The following is a 13,661-nucleotide window of genomic DNA, read 5'->3' as shown; positions in this document are numbered from 1 at the left end:
AGCTCATCATTGATCTTGAGTCTTGGAGTTCACCAGCCCCCATTCCAAACCTACCCTTGTGAGAGAGTCCTCTAACTCCTCGCTTCTAGCTTCATAGTGGAAGGAAACATCCATCCCTGAGAGAGGAAGGGTCCTTTGCAAAGCTCAGCCCTTATAAGATGTGTGACTTCAAGCTGGGCGCTAGTGGCTCACGCCTGTCATCCCAGCTACTCAGGAGGCTGAGATCTGAGGATTGTGATTTGACACCAACTTGGGCAGGAAATTCCAAGTCTTTCCTCTCCAATTAATCAGCAAAAAGCTGGTAGTGATGTGGCTCAAGTGGGAGAGCACCAGCCTTGGATGATAAAGTTAAGTGACAGTGCCCAGGCCTTGAGTTCAAGCCCAAGGACTGGCCAAAAAAAAAAAGTTTCTGAGCGCCAGAATGATAATCAATAGCAACAGCACAAGTTTCAAAGGGTGTTCATGTTTGTTGTTGTTTTCCCCTCTCTTCTTTCTTTCTGGCAGTATCCACAGTCTGGTGCATGCTGGGCAAGTGCTGTGCCATTGAGCTACCTGTACATGGAAGGCCATAGGGTCCATCCATAACTGGTACCCATCCTGTAAATAAGCAAGGAAGGGCGGGGTGAGCACCCCCTGCTGGGCTGCCTTGGAAAGGAGTTGCCTAGTACCGGGGCTGAGGTAGGAAGTTCGTCCTGGTCTTCAGATGAGTTTGTGCCTCAGTAGAATTTTTGTTTTCCATTTGTGGGGCTTGAACTCAGGGCCTGGGCGCTGTCCCTCAGCTCTTCAGCTCAAGGTGTGTGCTCTACCACTTGAGCCACTAACTCAAGCCTGGCCCCTTTTTATTTATATTTTTTAAAAGCTCTTTAGGGCTGGGAAGGTGGCTCAGTGGTAGAGCGCTTGCCTCGCATGCATGAGGCCCTGGGTTCAATCCCTCAGCACCACATAAGCAGAAAAAGCCAGAAGTGGAGCTGTGGTTCAAATGGTAGAGCGCTAGCCTTGAGTTGAAGAGCTGGGGAACAGCGCCCAGGCCCAGAGTTCAGGCTCCACAACCAACAACAACAAAGCTCTTTAGTAAAGCCAGGCACCAATGATTCACATCCGTAATCTTAGCTACTGAGGAGGCTGAGATCTGAGGATTGCGGTTCAAAGCTAGCCTGGGCAGGAAAGTCCATGAGACTCTTATTTCTAATGAACCACCAGAAAATCAGAAATGGCATTATGGCTCAAGTGGTGGAGAACTAGTAGCTGAAGAGCTCAGGGACAGTGTTCAGGCCCCACAACCAACACCCCTCCCCCCCAAAAAAAAGGGAGCCAGTGGCTCACACCTGTAATTCTAGCAACTCAGAAAGCTGAGATTTGAGGATCGTCATTTGAAGTCAGTCAGGTCAATAAATCTGAGAGACTCATCTTCAATTAAAAAAAAAAAAAAAAGCTGGTGTAATCCTAACTTTTCAGGAGACTGAGATCTGAAGATCACAGTCCAAAGCCAGCCCAGGCAGGAAAGTACATAAGACTCTTATCTCCAAAAAAACCACCAGAAAACCATAAGTGGCACTGTGGCTCCAGTGGTAGAGCACTTGCCTTGAGCTGAAGAGCTGAGGGACAGTGTCCAGGCCCAGAGTTCAAGCCCCATGACCGACCAAAAAAAAAAAAAAGAAAAAAGGAAGAAAAAAGCTGGAAATGGAGGGGTGGTTCAAGTGGTAGAGTCTTGAATAAAAAAGCTGAGATAGCACCCAGGCCCTGAGTTCATGCCTCTGTACACACACACACACACACACACACACACACACACACACACACACACACACACACACACACACACACACACAGAGGAATGCAGTGGGTGTCCTGGGGGCAGGTCACAGACAGCGAGCACAGGGCTGAGGCTGCTGGTGGGCAGGGACTCAGACTCCGGGTTGGGGGGCTGTCACCTCTCTCCTGGGTTCCAAGCTGCTCCTGGTGGGTCTGTGGGGACGGCCTGGCAGGGCCACTGCCCCAGGCCTGTCCTGACCTTCCCAGAGCTGGAGCTGGGGGTAGGGGCAGCGGGGCGCCGGTGGCGGGGCCGCATCAGCCTCTGCCCTCCAGCGGCCTTCTGCCTAATGGAACTGGACAGCACCTTCCCCCTCAGTGCTTCCGAGGGGGAGGAGGGCAGGCTGGGCACTCACTGAACCCTGTCAACGCCGGGCTGCTTGGCACCTGGGGTCAGGAAGGGGGAGGGGACTGAGCCTCCACACTGGGGAACCCCAAGAGGCTCTGGCTGGCTACAGGATCCAGAAATGGGGTGTAAACAGCCCTAAGGAAGGAGTCCATTGTTTTGGTTATTTTGTGTGTGTGATTTGATTTTACTTTTTGTGTCTGTCCTGGGGTGTGAATTCAAGGCCTGGGCATTTCCTCTGAGCTTTTTTTTTTTTTTTTTTGTCTGTCGTGGGGCTTGAACTCTGGGCCTGGGCGCTGATGCTGAGCTCTTCAGCTCAAGGCAAGCGCTCTACCACCTGAGCCACAGCACCACTTCCGGTTTTTGGGTGGTTCATTGGAGATAAAGAGTCTCAAGGACTTTCCTACCCGGGCTGGCTTTGAACTATGATTGTCAGATCTCAGCCTCCTGAGTAGCTATGATGACAAGTTGACTCACAGGTGCTCAGCAAGAAGGAGCCGGTTTGGGGGCTTAGGTAGAGAAGGGGGAAGAGGGCAGACTGCGGTGGCCTTTTCTCCATCAGCCTGCCATGTGGGGTCCTCCATCCACCATGTCCTGTGTCCTCACCCCCACCCCTCTGCCTCATCCTACACCTGCCCTGCATTCCCCTGGGGGCCAAGCTGGCCAATCAGGAGCCCTCTGCTGCGCTGGCCCCACCTCCTAGGCCCTGAGGCCTGATACCCATTGGCTCTCTTCCCATCTTGTGTCCACTGTAATTCTAGATAACTCTAAGCTGTGTGACAGGTCCACCTGTGGGGAGAAGGCCATAAAGAAAGCCACTCTTGCCAGGCAGCTGGTGGCTCACGCCTGTCATCCTAGCTACTCAGGAGACTGAGATCTGAGGATCATGGTTCAAAGCCAGCCACGGCAGTAAGTCCGTGAGACTCTCATCCCCAATGAACCAGCAAAAAGCCCATTAGTGAAATCTGTGGTTCAAGTGACAGAATGCTAGCCTTAAACACACAGAGCGCGCACACACACACGCACACACACACACGCACGCACGCATACACACACACATGCACGCACGCGCACGCGCACACACACACACACAGAGGGAAGTGAGAATTCCATCTTCCACAGGGGAGACCACGATGGCTGGCCTGTTTCCATCAAGTGCTCTGGCTCCACCGTTCCCAGTTCAGAGTTCAGCACCCGCGGGCCCCATCCGAGGAGTCCCCAGGCCCTTCTTCTGTGTCCCCCCGCCCACAGAGCTCAGGCCTGAGCCCCACTGGGAAGGGGTACCGAGAGCAAGTGACTTCCCAGTGGCCATCTGGTGTCCGGGGAGGCGCTGGGGCGGGTGGCTTTGGGTTTGGCGTCACAGCTTCTGCCTTTGCTACAGCCAGATGGTGTCTCCTCAGACACTGGAGGGCCTGGGACATCTGGGCATGTTCATTTGCCCAGCCAAGCTGCTGGCAGGGCCTCCCGACGCAGCTGATGCTCAGCCCAGGCCGTCCTCCATCCCGCTGACCTGAGGCTGCCCTGCCTCCAGCCTGGCCAGTGTACAGCTTAGCTGGGCATCTGTCAGTACCCGGGAGCTTGCGTATGGCTTTCCGTCTCTCTGTGTGTGTATCCCAAGAGTTCAAAGCTGTGTACATGGCCATGGGGGAAAAGGATGGTGGGCGTCACCTCCGGAGACAAAAGCATTTGAGCTGATCTCCTGTATAAATCAAGCTTGTTTTCTATGCTGGTCCTGAGGCTCGAACTCAGGGTCTGTGAGTGAGTAGTCCCTGTGCTTTCTTGATCGAGGCTAGCGCACTAGCCACAGCTCTACTTTTGGATTTTTCAGTGGTTAGTTGGAGGTAAGGATCTCAGATTTTCCTGCTCTGACTGGCTTTGAACTACGATCCTCAGTCTCAGCCTCCTGAGCAGCTAGGATGACAGGCATGTCTTTTCCCCAATCCAAGCACAATGGAGGGAAGGGAAGGGGGCTGAGGCACCTGGCTGGGGAGCAGAGGGAAGGGGCCCTGCTGGGCTCCCATGGCTTCCTGACCCCCTAGGCTTGGCTGGACACTGCTAGACCTCTGGGGGCTGAGGGCAAGAGGTTGCTTGCCATCCTCTCGATGCTACCTTCCTGGGTTCCACCTGCATTTTCTTTCTCTTTTTTTGTCAGTCCTGGGGCTTGAACTCAGGGCTTAGGCACTGTCCCTGAGCTTCTTTGGCTCAAGGCAAGCATTCTTACCACTTGAGCCACAGCTCTACTTCTGGCTTTTTCTGTGTCTGAGGTACTGAGGAATGGAACCCAGGGCTTCATGCATGCTAGGCAAACACTCTACCACTGAGCCACCTTCCCAGCCCCTCCAGCTGGATTTCTATGCTTTAGCCCTCTCTCTATCTCACCCAACCGGCAAGCAGGGCCAGGTCTGTTTTTCCAAGGGCAAGAAAGAGATATACAAGTACCAAAAAATAATTTAATAGAGACGATGAGGGGCTGCATTGTCTAGCGCAGCCTCCCGCAGAGGAGCCGCTGCCAAAACCGGCAGCGGGGGCAGCTAGGGATCACCAACACTGTGGTGGGTTTTTGTTGTTGTTGTTTTTGGCCAGTCCTGGGGCTTGAACTCAGGGCCTAGGTGCTGTCCCTGAGCTTTCCTGCTCAAGGTTAGCGCTCTACCACTTGAACCACACCTTTTTGAGCCATGGTTTTTGTTGGTTGACTGGAGATACAGTCTCTTCTGCACAGGCTGGCTTCAAATTGCAATCCCTAGATCTCAGCCTCCTGAGTAACTGGGATTACAGGCGTGAGCCACCAATGCCAGCCAACACTGTGATTTTTTTTTTTTGGGGGGGGGGGTCGGTTGTGGGGCCTGGGCCTGAGCACTGTCCCTTGGCTCTTCAGCTCAAGGTTAGTGCTCTCCCACTTGAGCCATAGCACCATTTTCCAGCTTTTTCTGCTTATGTGGTGCTAAGGAATCAAACCCAGGGCCTCATATATGCAAGGCAAACGCTCTACCACTGAGCCACCTTCCCAGCCCCAACACTGTGATTGTTAAAAAAGAAACCATCAACACCGGTATCTGTCATCCTGGCTACTCAGGAGGCTGAGATCTGAGGATCACAGTTCAAAGCCAATCCAAGCAGATATATCTGAGAGATTCTTATCTCCAATTAACCAGAAAAAAAAAACAAACACCCAAAAACCCAACTGGAAGTGGAGATGTGGCTCACACGGTAGAGCACAGGTATAAGGCTTTGAGTTCAAGTCCTCCAGAAAGGCCAAAACAATACCATCGAATTAACTAAAGATGGGTCCAATCTCCTCTGGGTAAAACTCGTCTGTGCGTGGTGTGGACCCCACTCAGAGGTGGGAGAACCAGGCCTCGACAGGCCCGAAGCCCAGCACGGGGCTCATTCTGCGGCCAGTCCCTGCAGAGGGCTAGAGAAGGAGGATGAAGATCAAAGACCTCTACCCTGTACGGGGACAGAGGCTCACAAAGGCGATGGCGCTCATACTTGAAGGATTGTCCTGAAGCGCCACGTGGCAGCAGGCGGTGACCCCAAAGCCCAGAGCGCTCTGTGGGGCTGAGCGCGCACGGTGGAGTGGACAGTCCTGAAGGGTCTCGGGCGCCCCCTCCAGTGAGCTGGAAGAGGGGCTCAGGGTGCAGAAGTGTCCTGTTCAGACCCCCAACTTCTTAAATCCACAGGGAACTTGATGCCTTGAGACGGCTCAGACTTCCTCACGTCTCAGCAAAGAAACGCCCCTTTATCCAGGCACGGTGGTGCACACCTGTAATCCCAGCTACTCCAAACTGAGGATGGAGTTGTAAAGCCAGATTGGGCAGAAAAGTCCATGAGACCCTTCTCTCTCTAACCACGAAAAAGCAGCAGAGGTGTGGCTCAAGTGGTAGAGCACCAGTCCTAAAAACTACTAGGCAGTGCCAAGTCCAGTTCAAGCCCCAGGACCAACACACACATATACACACACATATACACAAAAAAGGGAGGGGGGAAGGAAAAAGAAACTCCTCCCCGAGTGTGGGCCGTAGTGCTCCCACTGCACAGACCCATGGGGCGGGCGGGGTTCGGGGAGGCGTAGCTCCTGACGGAGGGGTCTGCCAGTGTCCATCCGGGAAGCTCCCCAGGGACGCGTGCCACTCTGGCATCGGCCTGGCTCAGTGTGTCCCTTTGCTCTGTCCAATGCCCCTCTGGGGTCACTGTAGGGTGCACGCTGTAGGAAGGGGGACATGGGACACTCAGGACTTTGGCAAGAGTGGCCAAAGCCACCCCCCCCCCCGTCATGGCGGCCGGGGCCAAACTCACAGCTGCGAACTGATTCCGACAGGCCCTCTCGGTCCAGGCTGTCCGTTCCCCATGGAGAGTCCTTCATCTGCAGGATGGGTTGAGACGGTCGAGGCCAGGCCCGGGACCCAGCATGCACCACGCAGATGAAGAGGACCCCCTGCCCCCCCCCCCCCGGGCCGTTCCCACCACGCCCACCTTAACCCGCTCCTTCAGGTACTCCGCTCGAGCCATGAGGCTCTGGACCTGCAGGGAAGACAGGCCCGTGAGACCCGCGTGCCCATCCCAATGGCTCCCTCCTCCACGAAGCCTTCCAAGGCCGCAGCACCCCTAGGCCCCCCATTCCCAGCCCTGGGCACCTCAGCGTGCAGCAGCTCCCGCCTCCGGCCCGCGGGCTCCCCTGGAAAGAGAGAGCAGGCGGTGAGGGCAGGGCGGCCAGCAGCCTGGGGGCACGAGGGTATTGGGGGGCGGGGGTGCTGGGGCCTCACCCGCCAGCAGTAGCAGCAGCTCCCCGAGGCTCTGCTGGTACAGATCCAGGGCGTCCTGCTCCCCGCCAGCTTCCTCCTCCTGCAGCCACGTAGTCACGGGTCACGCCAGTCCTGGGGGGGGGGGGGCTCCCTGCCCTCCGCCCCACCCACCAGGACACACCTTGGCCATGGCCGCTGAGGCGACGTCCAGGGCGGCTAGGAGGCGTGGCTTGTCCCGGGCCATCTCTGGGGTGAGGGGCAGAGGTGCGGGGTGAGGGAGATCCCCTTGGACTGGGGGGGGGGGGCGGATGGTCAGCCAGGGGCCGCGGGGGGTACTTACCTCTGAGCAGGTCTCGGCCCGAGGCCCCCTGGCCCAGCAGGGCCTGGTTGGAGGAGGTGACCACAGCTTTGAGCTCCTCGGCGCGTGACACGTACTGTCCCACCTGTGGAGGGGCAGAGGGAAGCCCCAGCCGCCCGGCGGCACCCCCCCCACCCTCCCCCCCACCCCCCTCCCCACCCCACTCCCCCCCCACCCCCACCCCCACCTCCACCTCCACATCAGCAGTGATGTCCCTTGGCGGTCATCACCCCCCGAGGCTTGGGACCCCTGGGCCCTCTCCCCCCACCCCAACGACCTCACCCACCTTTGCCTTAATCATTTCCTTCCGCTGGGCATCCACTTCATCTGCAGGAAAGGGGTTCAGTCTGGGGGGGGGGAGAGCCTCTGCCTTACACAAAACCCTCCAGAATCCTCCCCGCAAAAACACCCCAGCTCCACGTGGATCCTCTACCTTGTCCCCTGTAAGGTTTGCTTTTGTTTTTGGTGCCAGGCCTGGGGCTTGCACTCAGGGGCTGGGCACTGTCCCTGGGTCTTTAGCTCAAGGATGGCGCTCTATCACTGGAGCTTCAGCTCTACTTCCGGCTTTCTGGTGTTAACTGGACATGAGAATCTCTTGAATTTGTCTGCTCAGGCTGGTTAAGAATGGCGGGCCTTGGGGCTGGGAAGGTGGCTCAGTGGTAGAGCGCCTGCCTTGCATGCATGAGGCCCTGGGTTCGATTCCTCAGCACCACATAAGCAGAAAAAGCCGGAAGTGGCGCTGTGGCTCAAGTGGGAGAGTGCTTGCTTTGAAGCTGAAGAGCCGAGGGACAGCGCCCCGGCCCAGAGTTCAGGATGACAGGCGTGAGCCACAGCTGCCAGGCTCTCTTGTAAGACTCTAGATGGGGAACTGTGGGGCCCATCACTGAAGCTAGAGCTGACACCCCCACTCTGAACCCAGGGCTGCGGGGCCTGGGGCGGGGCGGGGCACTCACAGTGCAGGGCAGGCACAAAGAAGTCCAGAGCCTTGCAGTAGAGGGAGAGGGCAGCCGCAGCGTCCCCCTCCTGGTCCTTCTTCACGGCCTGGACCACCAGCGCTGTCTGGGGCAGTCAGGACCACCGCCATCAGCCCCTCGGCCCACCCCGGGCCTCGGTGGCCCAGGCCCTGTTCCCCACCGGAAGGGGTGGAGGGGACCCCACACCCTCCATGCCGGCTCACCGCCCGGGCCAGGCTCTCCCCGCTGGGCATGTGCTCCAGGTCCACCCACGGGTGGGCGAAGAAGTCCTGGAAGGAGATGCGGTGGCTGGGGTCCCGCACCAGGAGTCTCGTCAGTAGGTCTCGGCATTCTGGGGAGAGCGGGGGCCGCAGGGGGAGCTGCAGGAGGGGTGAGGCGGGGCAGGTCACCCGGGGCTCCTGCGCCCCAAGCCAGGGGCCTGTTGGGACCCACAGGGACATATCTGACAGGCAGAGACTCGGACCACGGGGGAAGAACGCGTGGTCAAGGGGCTGACCGCGAGGCCTCCTTCCCCGGAGAAAATGGCCCGATTCTGCTGTGGCCTTCTTGTCTGTGTGTGTGCTGGTTCTGGGATTTGAACTCAGGATCTGGGCGCTGTCCCAGAAATCTTGTGCTCAAGGCTAGCGCCCTACCACTTGAACCACAGCTCCACTTCTGGCTTTTGTGGTGGTTCACTGGAGATAAGAGTCTCACTGACTTTCCTGCCTGGGCTGGCTTTGAACTGTGATCCTCAGATCTCAGACTCCTGAGTAGCCGGGATGACAGGCGTGAGCTGTTGTGGTCTGCTGTGGTCTCCTAGACCAAGGCCGACACAGCAGTCTGCAAAGCAGGCCCTTTGCTGCCTGCCATGGCTAACTTGAGAGTCCCTGGAATGAGCCAGAACCTTCCAGATGTAGGTAGGCTCTGGAGCAGGGCCCACTGACAGGAAGGCAGCGTGGGGTGCACAGGAATCTGTGCAGACAGGGGTCCCCACCAGCTGTCAGCAAGGCCCTGAGGGGCTCACCTCGATAACCCGGTTACTACGGATCTTCTCCTCCAGCTCTGAGAAGGACCTGGAGGCAAACGGGGGCTGCCCGAAGAGGGCTTCTGCGGAGGGAGGCAGAGGCGAGGCTGGGGGTGTGGGCAGAGCCTGGCCCACCCCTCAGGAGGCCCTAGGCCCTAGGGCCCCCCAGAGCAGGGATCCTGGCGCTCAGGCCTGGCCCGAGGGTCCACGGTGGTGGGGAGCAGGGGACCGAGGTCTCACCATACAGGATGACCCCCACAGACCAGAGGTCCACGCGGGCGTCGTAGTGCCGCCGACACACCATCTCGGGAGCCATGTAGAGGGGGGAGCCCCGGAGCACGTGCTTCTCATCCCACGGGGACATGTGCTGTGCAAAGCCGAAGTCTGCGGACGGAAGACCGGGAGGCAGGGCTCAGATCCCAGCGGCTCCCGCTCCTCATCTGCTCCAGCCGCAGGGTGGTTCCAACCCAACTCACACTGACCATCGTGTTCCCCAGCACACGCTCACCTGCCTGCAGCACTCTGTGTGTGTGTGTGTGTCTGTGTGTCTGTGTGTAGACTTGAACTCAAGGCCTGGGTGCTAGCCCTTAGCTAGCTCAAGGCTGGTGTTCTACCACCTGAGCCACAGCTCCACTTTTGGCTTTTTGCTAAGTTAACTGGAGAGAAGTGTCAGTACAGAGTTTCCAGCCTGGGATGGCGGCAAAGTGTGATCCTCAGAACTCAGCCTCCTGAGAAGCTGGGATTACAGGTGTGAGCCATAACACTCTCCTGTATCTCCCTTCTGCAAAGCCCCTCGGGCACCTTTGTACAGGGAGGGCTATCTGGAGGCTGTACCAGCCCTTTCTGTTCTCCCCTACATCAAACTTAGGTCATGCAATGTTTGTTGGCCTCCAGCCTCAAATCCATTCTTTTTTTTTTTTCCCCCTGGTGCTGGGGCTTGAACTCAGGGTTCTAATTCTTGCTTGGCTTTTTCGCTCAAGCTGGCGCTCTACCACTTGAGCCACCCCACCACTTTAGCATTTTGCTGGTTCATTGGAGATGATAGTCTCACAGACTTTTCTGGCAGAGCTGGCTTCAAACCACCATCCTCAGATCTCAGCCTCCTGAACCCCAGCTCTGCGTACACCACTGCCGGGGTGGGCAGCCTGAGAAAAGTGCAGGCTTCTGGAGATGGGCCTGGCCCTGGATGTCTGCTGGTCGCTTTCTGATGTTTTACTCAGAGGTGGCCTTCCTGAGAACCAAGCAGAGGACAAATGTTGCTCTGCTACCCTAAACCCTTGCCCGGGCTGCTCCAGACTCAAACCTGCCAGTTTCAGGTGGGGCTTTTCCAGAGAACTCAGCAGAATGTTCTGTGGCTTCAGATCCAGGTGAGAGATGTTCCTCTCATGCAGAAACTGCAGGGCACTGGCTGGAGAAGAAGACAGACAGACAGACAGGTCAGAGGAGCGCTTTCCACCTGCCTCTCCCAGACAATCCGCCCCACAAAGCCTTACAACCCCCTGCAGGGCCTGGCTGATCTGCATAGAAGCATCAAACTCTTGCCAGTTCTTTTTTAGGTGGGGAGGCCGGGGGGAGGAAGTGTTGGTACTGGGCTGGAACTTAGGGCTCTGAACTCTCATTTGGCTTTTTTTTTTTTTTTGCTCAAGGACGGCACTCTTATCTCTTGAACCATAGCTCTAGCTCCATTCCCAAATTTTTGCTGGTGAATCAGAGAGAAGAGTCTCACAAACTTTCCTGCACAAGCTGGCTCTGAACCTCGATCCTCAGATCTTAGCCTCCCGAGTAGGTAGAATGACAGTTGTGAGCCACCAGCACCTGGCTCTTTACACTTCTAAGAGTTTGCTGCCTCCAAAAACGCTCTCTGGGCTGGCTCCGAGCGCTTCACAAGTCCCTCCTCCCCCAGAAGCCTGAACAGCTAGAGCCTTTTGGAACCATATGCTTTTCCTTGCTAACACACTTGGGTTCCACCCTGCCCTGGAATGTTCAACCCTGAAGATGGAGGCTTGTCCATCTTTCACAGTATCCTACACCTAGGAAGATGGGAAACAAAGGAGAGGCTTTCAGAATTAAGCCTGGCAGTGGACAACTGCAAAGCCTAGCATGGGTAAAGACCAGGGAATACAGTAAGGATCTCAAGTTTGGATCTGAGGCTTTTTACCCAACTGCTGCATGAAGACTCGGGCCACCTTCTCAGGCAGAATCCTGCGAGTATGGATGAAGCGAGACAGGTCACCTCCAGCACAGAACTCCATGATGAGGTAGATGTTGTCACTGTCCCACTGTGGTTAGAGGTAGAGATCAGAAGACAGTTTCTTTTCTTTCTCCAGCCCCCCATCCCCGGTTTTTTTTTCCCCTATCATGGGCTTGAACTCTGGGCCTGGGCGCTGTCCCTCAGCTCTTCAGCTCAAGGCAAGCGCTCTACCACTTGGACCACAGCGCCACTTCCGGTTTTCTGGTGGTTAAGTGGAGGTAAAAATCTCACAGCCTTTCTTGCCCAGGCTGGCTTTGAACCGTCATGCTCTGATCTCAGCCTCCCGCTAGCTAGAATTACAGGTGTGAGCACCAGCACCTGGCCTCTGCTTCCTTTCTGTGCCAGTACTGAAGCCTGAACTCAGGGCCCAGGTGCTGTCCCTAAGCTTTTTCATTCAAGGCTAGTGCTCTAAGAGCGCTTGAGCCACAGCTCCACGTTCAGCTTTTCAATGGCTAATTGGAGATAAGAACTTTCTCAAGCACTGACTTCAAACTGTGATCCTCGGATCTCAGCCTCCTGGGTAGCCAGGATGACAGGCGTGGGTCCCTGCGCCCTGCCGTCTGCCCCCTTCCGGAGAGTCCCAGCCCAGGTTGTACCTGGAAGTCTTTCAGCTGCACGATGTGGGGGTGTCGGATGTCCTTAAGGATCTGGATCTCGGTTAGGAGGTTTTCCACTGAGGCCTTGTTTAGACTTTTCTTCGCCACACACTTAATGGCAACCACTTCGCGAGTGTCCTTCTAGGGGACAGGAGATTCGGGGCTCTGCAGTTGAGGGCGGCCAGGGCCGCAGCTGGCTGCAGGGGCTCCGGCCCCTCTGCTCCCGCCCCTCAACCTGGGCCTAACCACGCTCAGCTCTCCACCCTCCAGGTCAGCCTCACTCAGTCCGGGCCAGGGAAGTATCTGGAACCTGGATCTGGATTCCGGACCCATTGCGGCTGCCTAGCCCGACCCGGTGCTCTCCGACCCCCAGCGACGCAGCCGTGACCCTGCGCTGCAGAGCGGGCCCAGCCGTGGCCGGTCACTGCCACTGATGTAGAGTCCACCACTCCCGCTTCGCGGCCCGGCCTGCGGACTCCGGCCCGCCCGCGGCGCGTGCCTGTGTGCGCGCGTGCCTGTGTGCGCGCGTGCCTGTGTGCGCGCGTGCCTGTGTGCGCGCATGCGCAGCCCCGGCCCGCCCGCGGCGCGTGCCTGTGTGCGCGCGTGCCTGTGTGCGCGCGTGCCTGTGTGCGCGCGTGCCTGTGTGCGCGCGTGCCTGTGTGCGCGCGTGCCTGTGTGCGCGCGTGCCTGTGTGCGCGCGTGCCTGTGTGCGCGCGTGCCTGTGTGCGCGCGTGCCTGTGTGTGCGCATGCGCAGCCCCGGCCCGCCCGCGGCGCTTGCCTGTGTGCGCGTGCCTGTGTGCGCGCTGTGTCCCGGCCCGCCCGTGGCGCGTGCCTGTGTGCGCGCGTGCCTGTGTGCGCGCGCGCGGTGTCCCGGCCCGCCCGCGGCGCGTGCCTGTGTGCGCGCGTGCCTGTGTGCGCGCATGCGCAGTCCCGGCCCGCCCGCGGCGCGTGCCTGTGTGCGCGCGTGCCTGTGTGCGCGCGTGCCTGTGTGCGCGCGCGCGGTGTCCCGGCCCGCCCGCGGCGCGTGCCTACGTGCGCGCGTGCCTGTGTGCGCGGGCGCGCAGTCCCGGCCCGCCCGCGGCGCGTGCCTGTGTGCGCGTGCGCGCGCAGTCCCGCCCGCCCGCCCTTGGCGTCGCGCCCCACGGGGGCTCGGGGCCGCTGTCCCGCGTCCCTCCGGGACGGCCCGCCCACGCTCACCTTGGCGTAGGCTTTGTACACCGTGGCGTACGTGCCACTGCCCAGGCGCTCGGTGAGGATGAAGCCGTCCAGCCGCGGGGGACCCCAACCGGGACCCGCCATCACTCGCCCGCCCGCCCGCGGCCTTCCGGGTTTCCAGCGCCGGTTCCGGCCCGGGCGCGACGATCCCTGCGTGCGTCTAGGGGGCTGGGCTCCACGCGGCCGGCCCCGCCCGCCGGAAGCGCAGCAGGGCCCCGCCCCTAGTCCACTAAGCCCCGCCCCGGGCCCCTCCTCATACCGAAGCCCCGCCCCCGAGCCCCTCCTCGTGCCGCGAAGCCCCGCCCCTAGATCTAGGTCTGGCGTCTGGGCCCTTACTCCTGCCGCGAAGCCCCGCCCCCGGCCGCT

General features: G+C 58.7%; 1 protein-coding gene across 2 annotated transcripts; it reads right to left on the bottom strand.

Annotated features, from left to right (window-relative positions):
* Window positions 1-4,591: 4,591 nt before the first annotated feature.
* On the bottom strand, window positions 4,592-13,463 carry Ulk3 (unc-51 like kinase 3). 2 transcript variants are annotated; one of them, XM_070042873.1, is made up of 16 exons: window positions 13,278-13,463; window positions 12,080-12,220; window positions 11,391-11,511; window positions 10,536-10,640; window positions 9,473-9,616; window positions 9,233-9,315; window positions 8,433-8,588; window positions 8,209-8,314; window positions 7,542-7,582; window positions 7,238-7,340; window positions 7,079-7,143; window positions 6,919-6,997; window positions 6,790-6,830; window positions 6,629-6,676; window positions 6,452-6,518; window positions 4,592-6,359 (listed from the first exon to the last, which is right to left on the bottom strand). In XM_070042873.1, exons 1-16 carry the CDS (start codon window positions 13,377-13,379, stop codon window positions 6,343-6,345), a joined length of 1,419 nt encoding a protein of 472 aa, XP_069898974.1. In that variant the 5' UTR covers window positions 13,380-13,463; the 3' UTR covers window positions 4,592-6,342. The 2 variants fall into 2 exon arrangements, with proteins under 2 accessions (XP_069898974.1, XP_069898975.1); XM_070042874.1 differs by having other exon boundaries at window positions 12,080-12,217.
* Between the last annotated feature and the right edge of the window lie 198 nt (window positions 13,464-13,661).

Source organism: Dipodomys merriami, unplaced genomic scaffold (assembly GCF_024711535.1).
Source record: "Dipodomys merriami isolate MVZ:Mamm:240054 unplaced genomic scaffold, mDipMer1.0.p SCAF_33, whole genome shotgun sequence".
NCBI lineage: Eukaryota > Metazoa > Chordata > Mammalia > Rodentia > Heteromyidae > Dipodomys > Dipodomys merriami.
The sequence above is the reverse complement of the archived record's forward strand: the minus strand, read 5'-3'. Positions and strand labels throughout refer to the sequence as shown.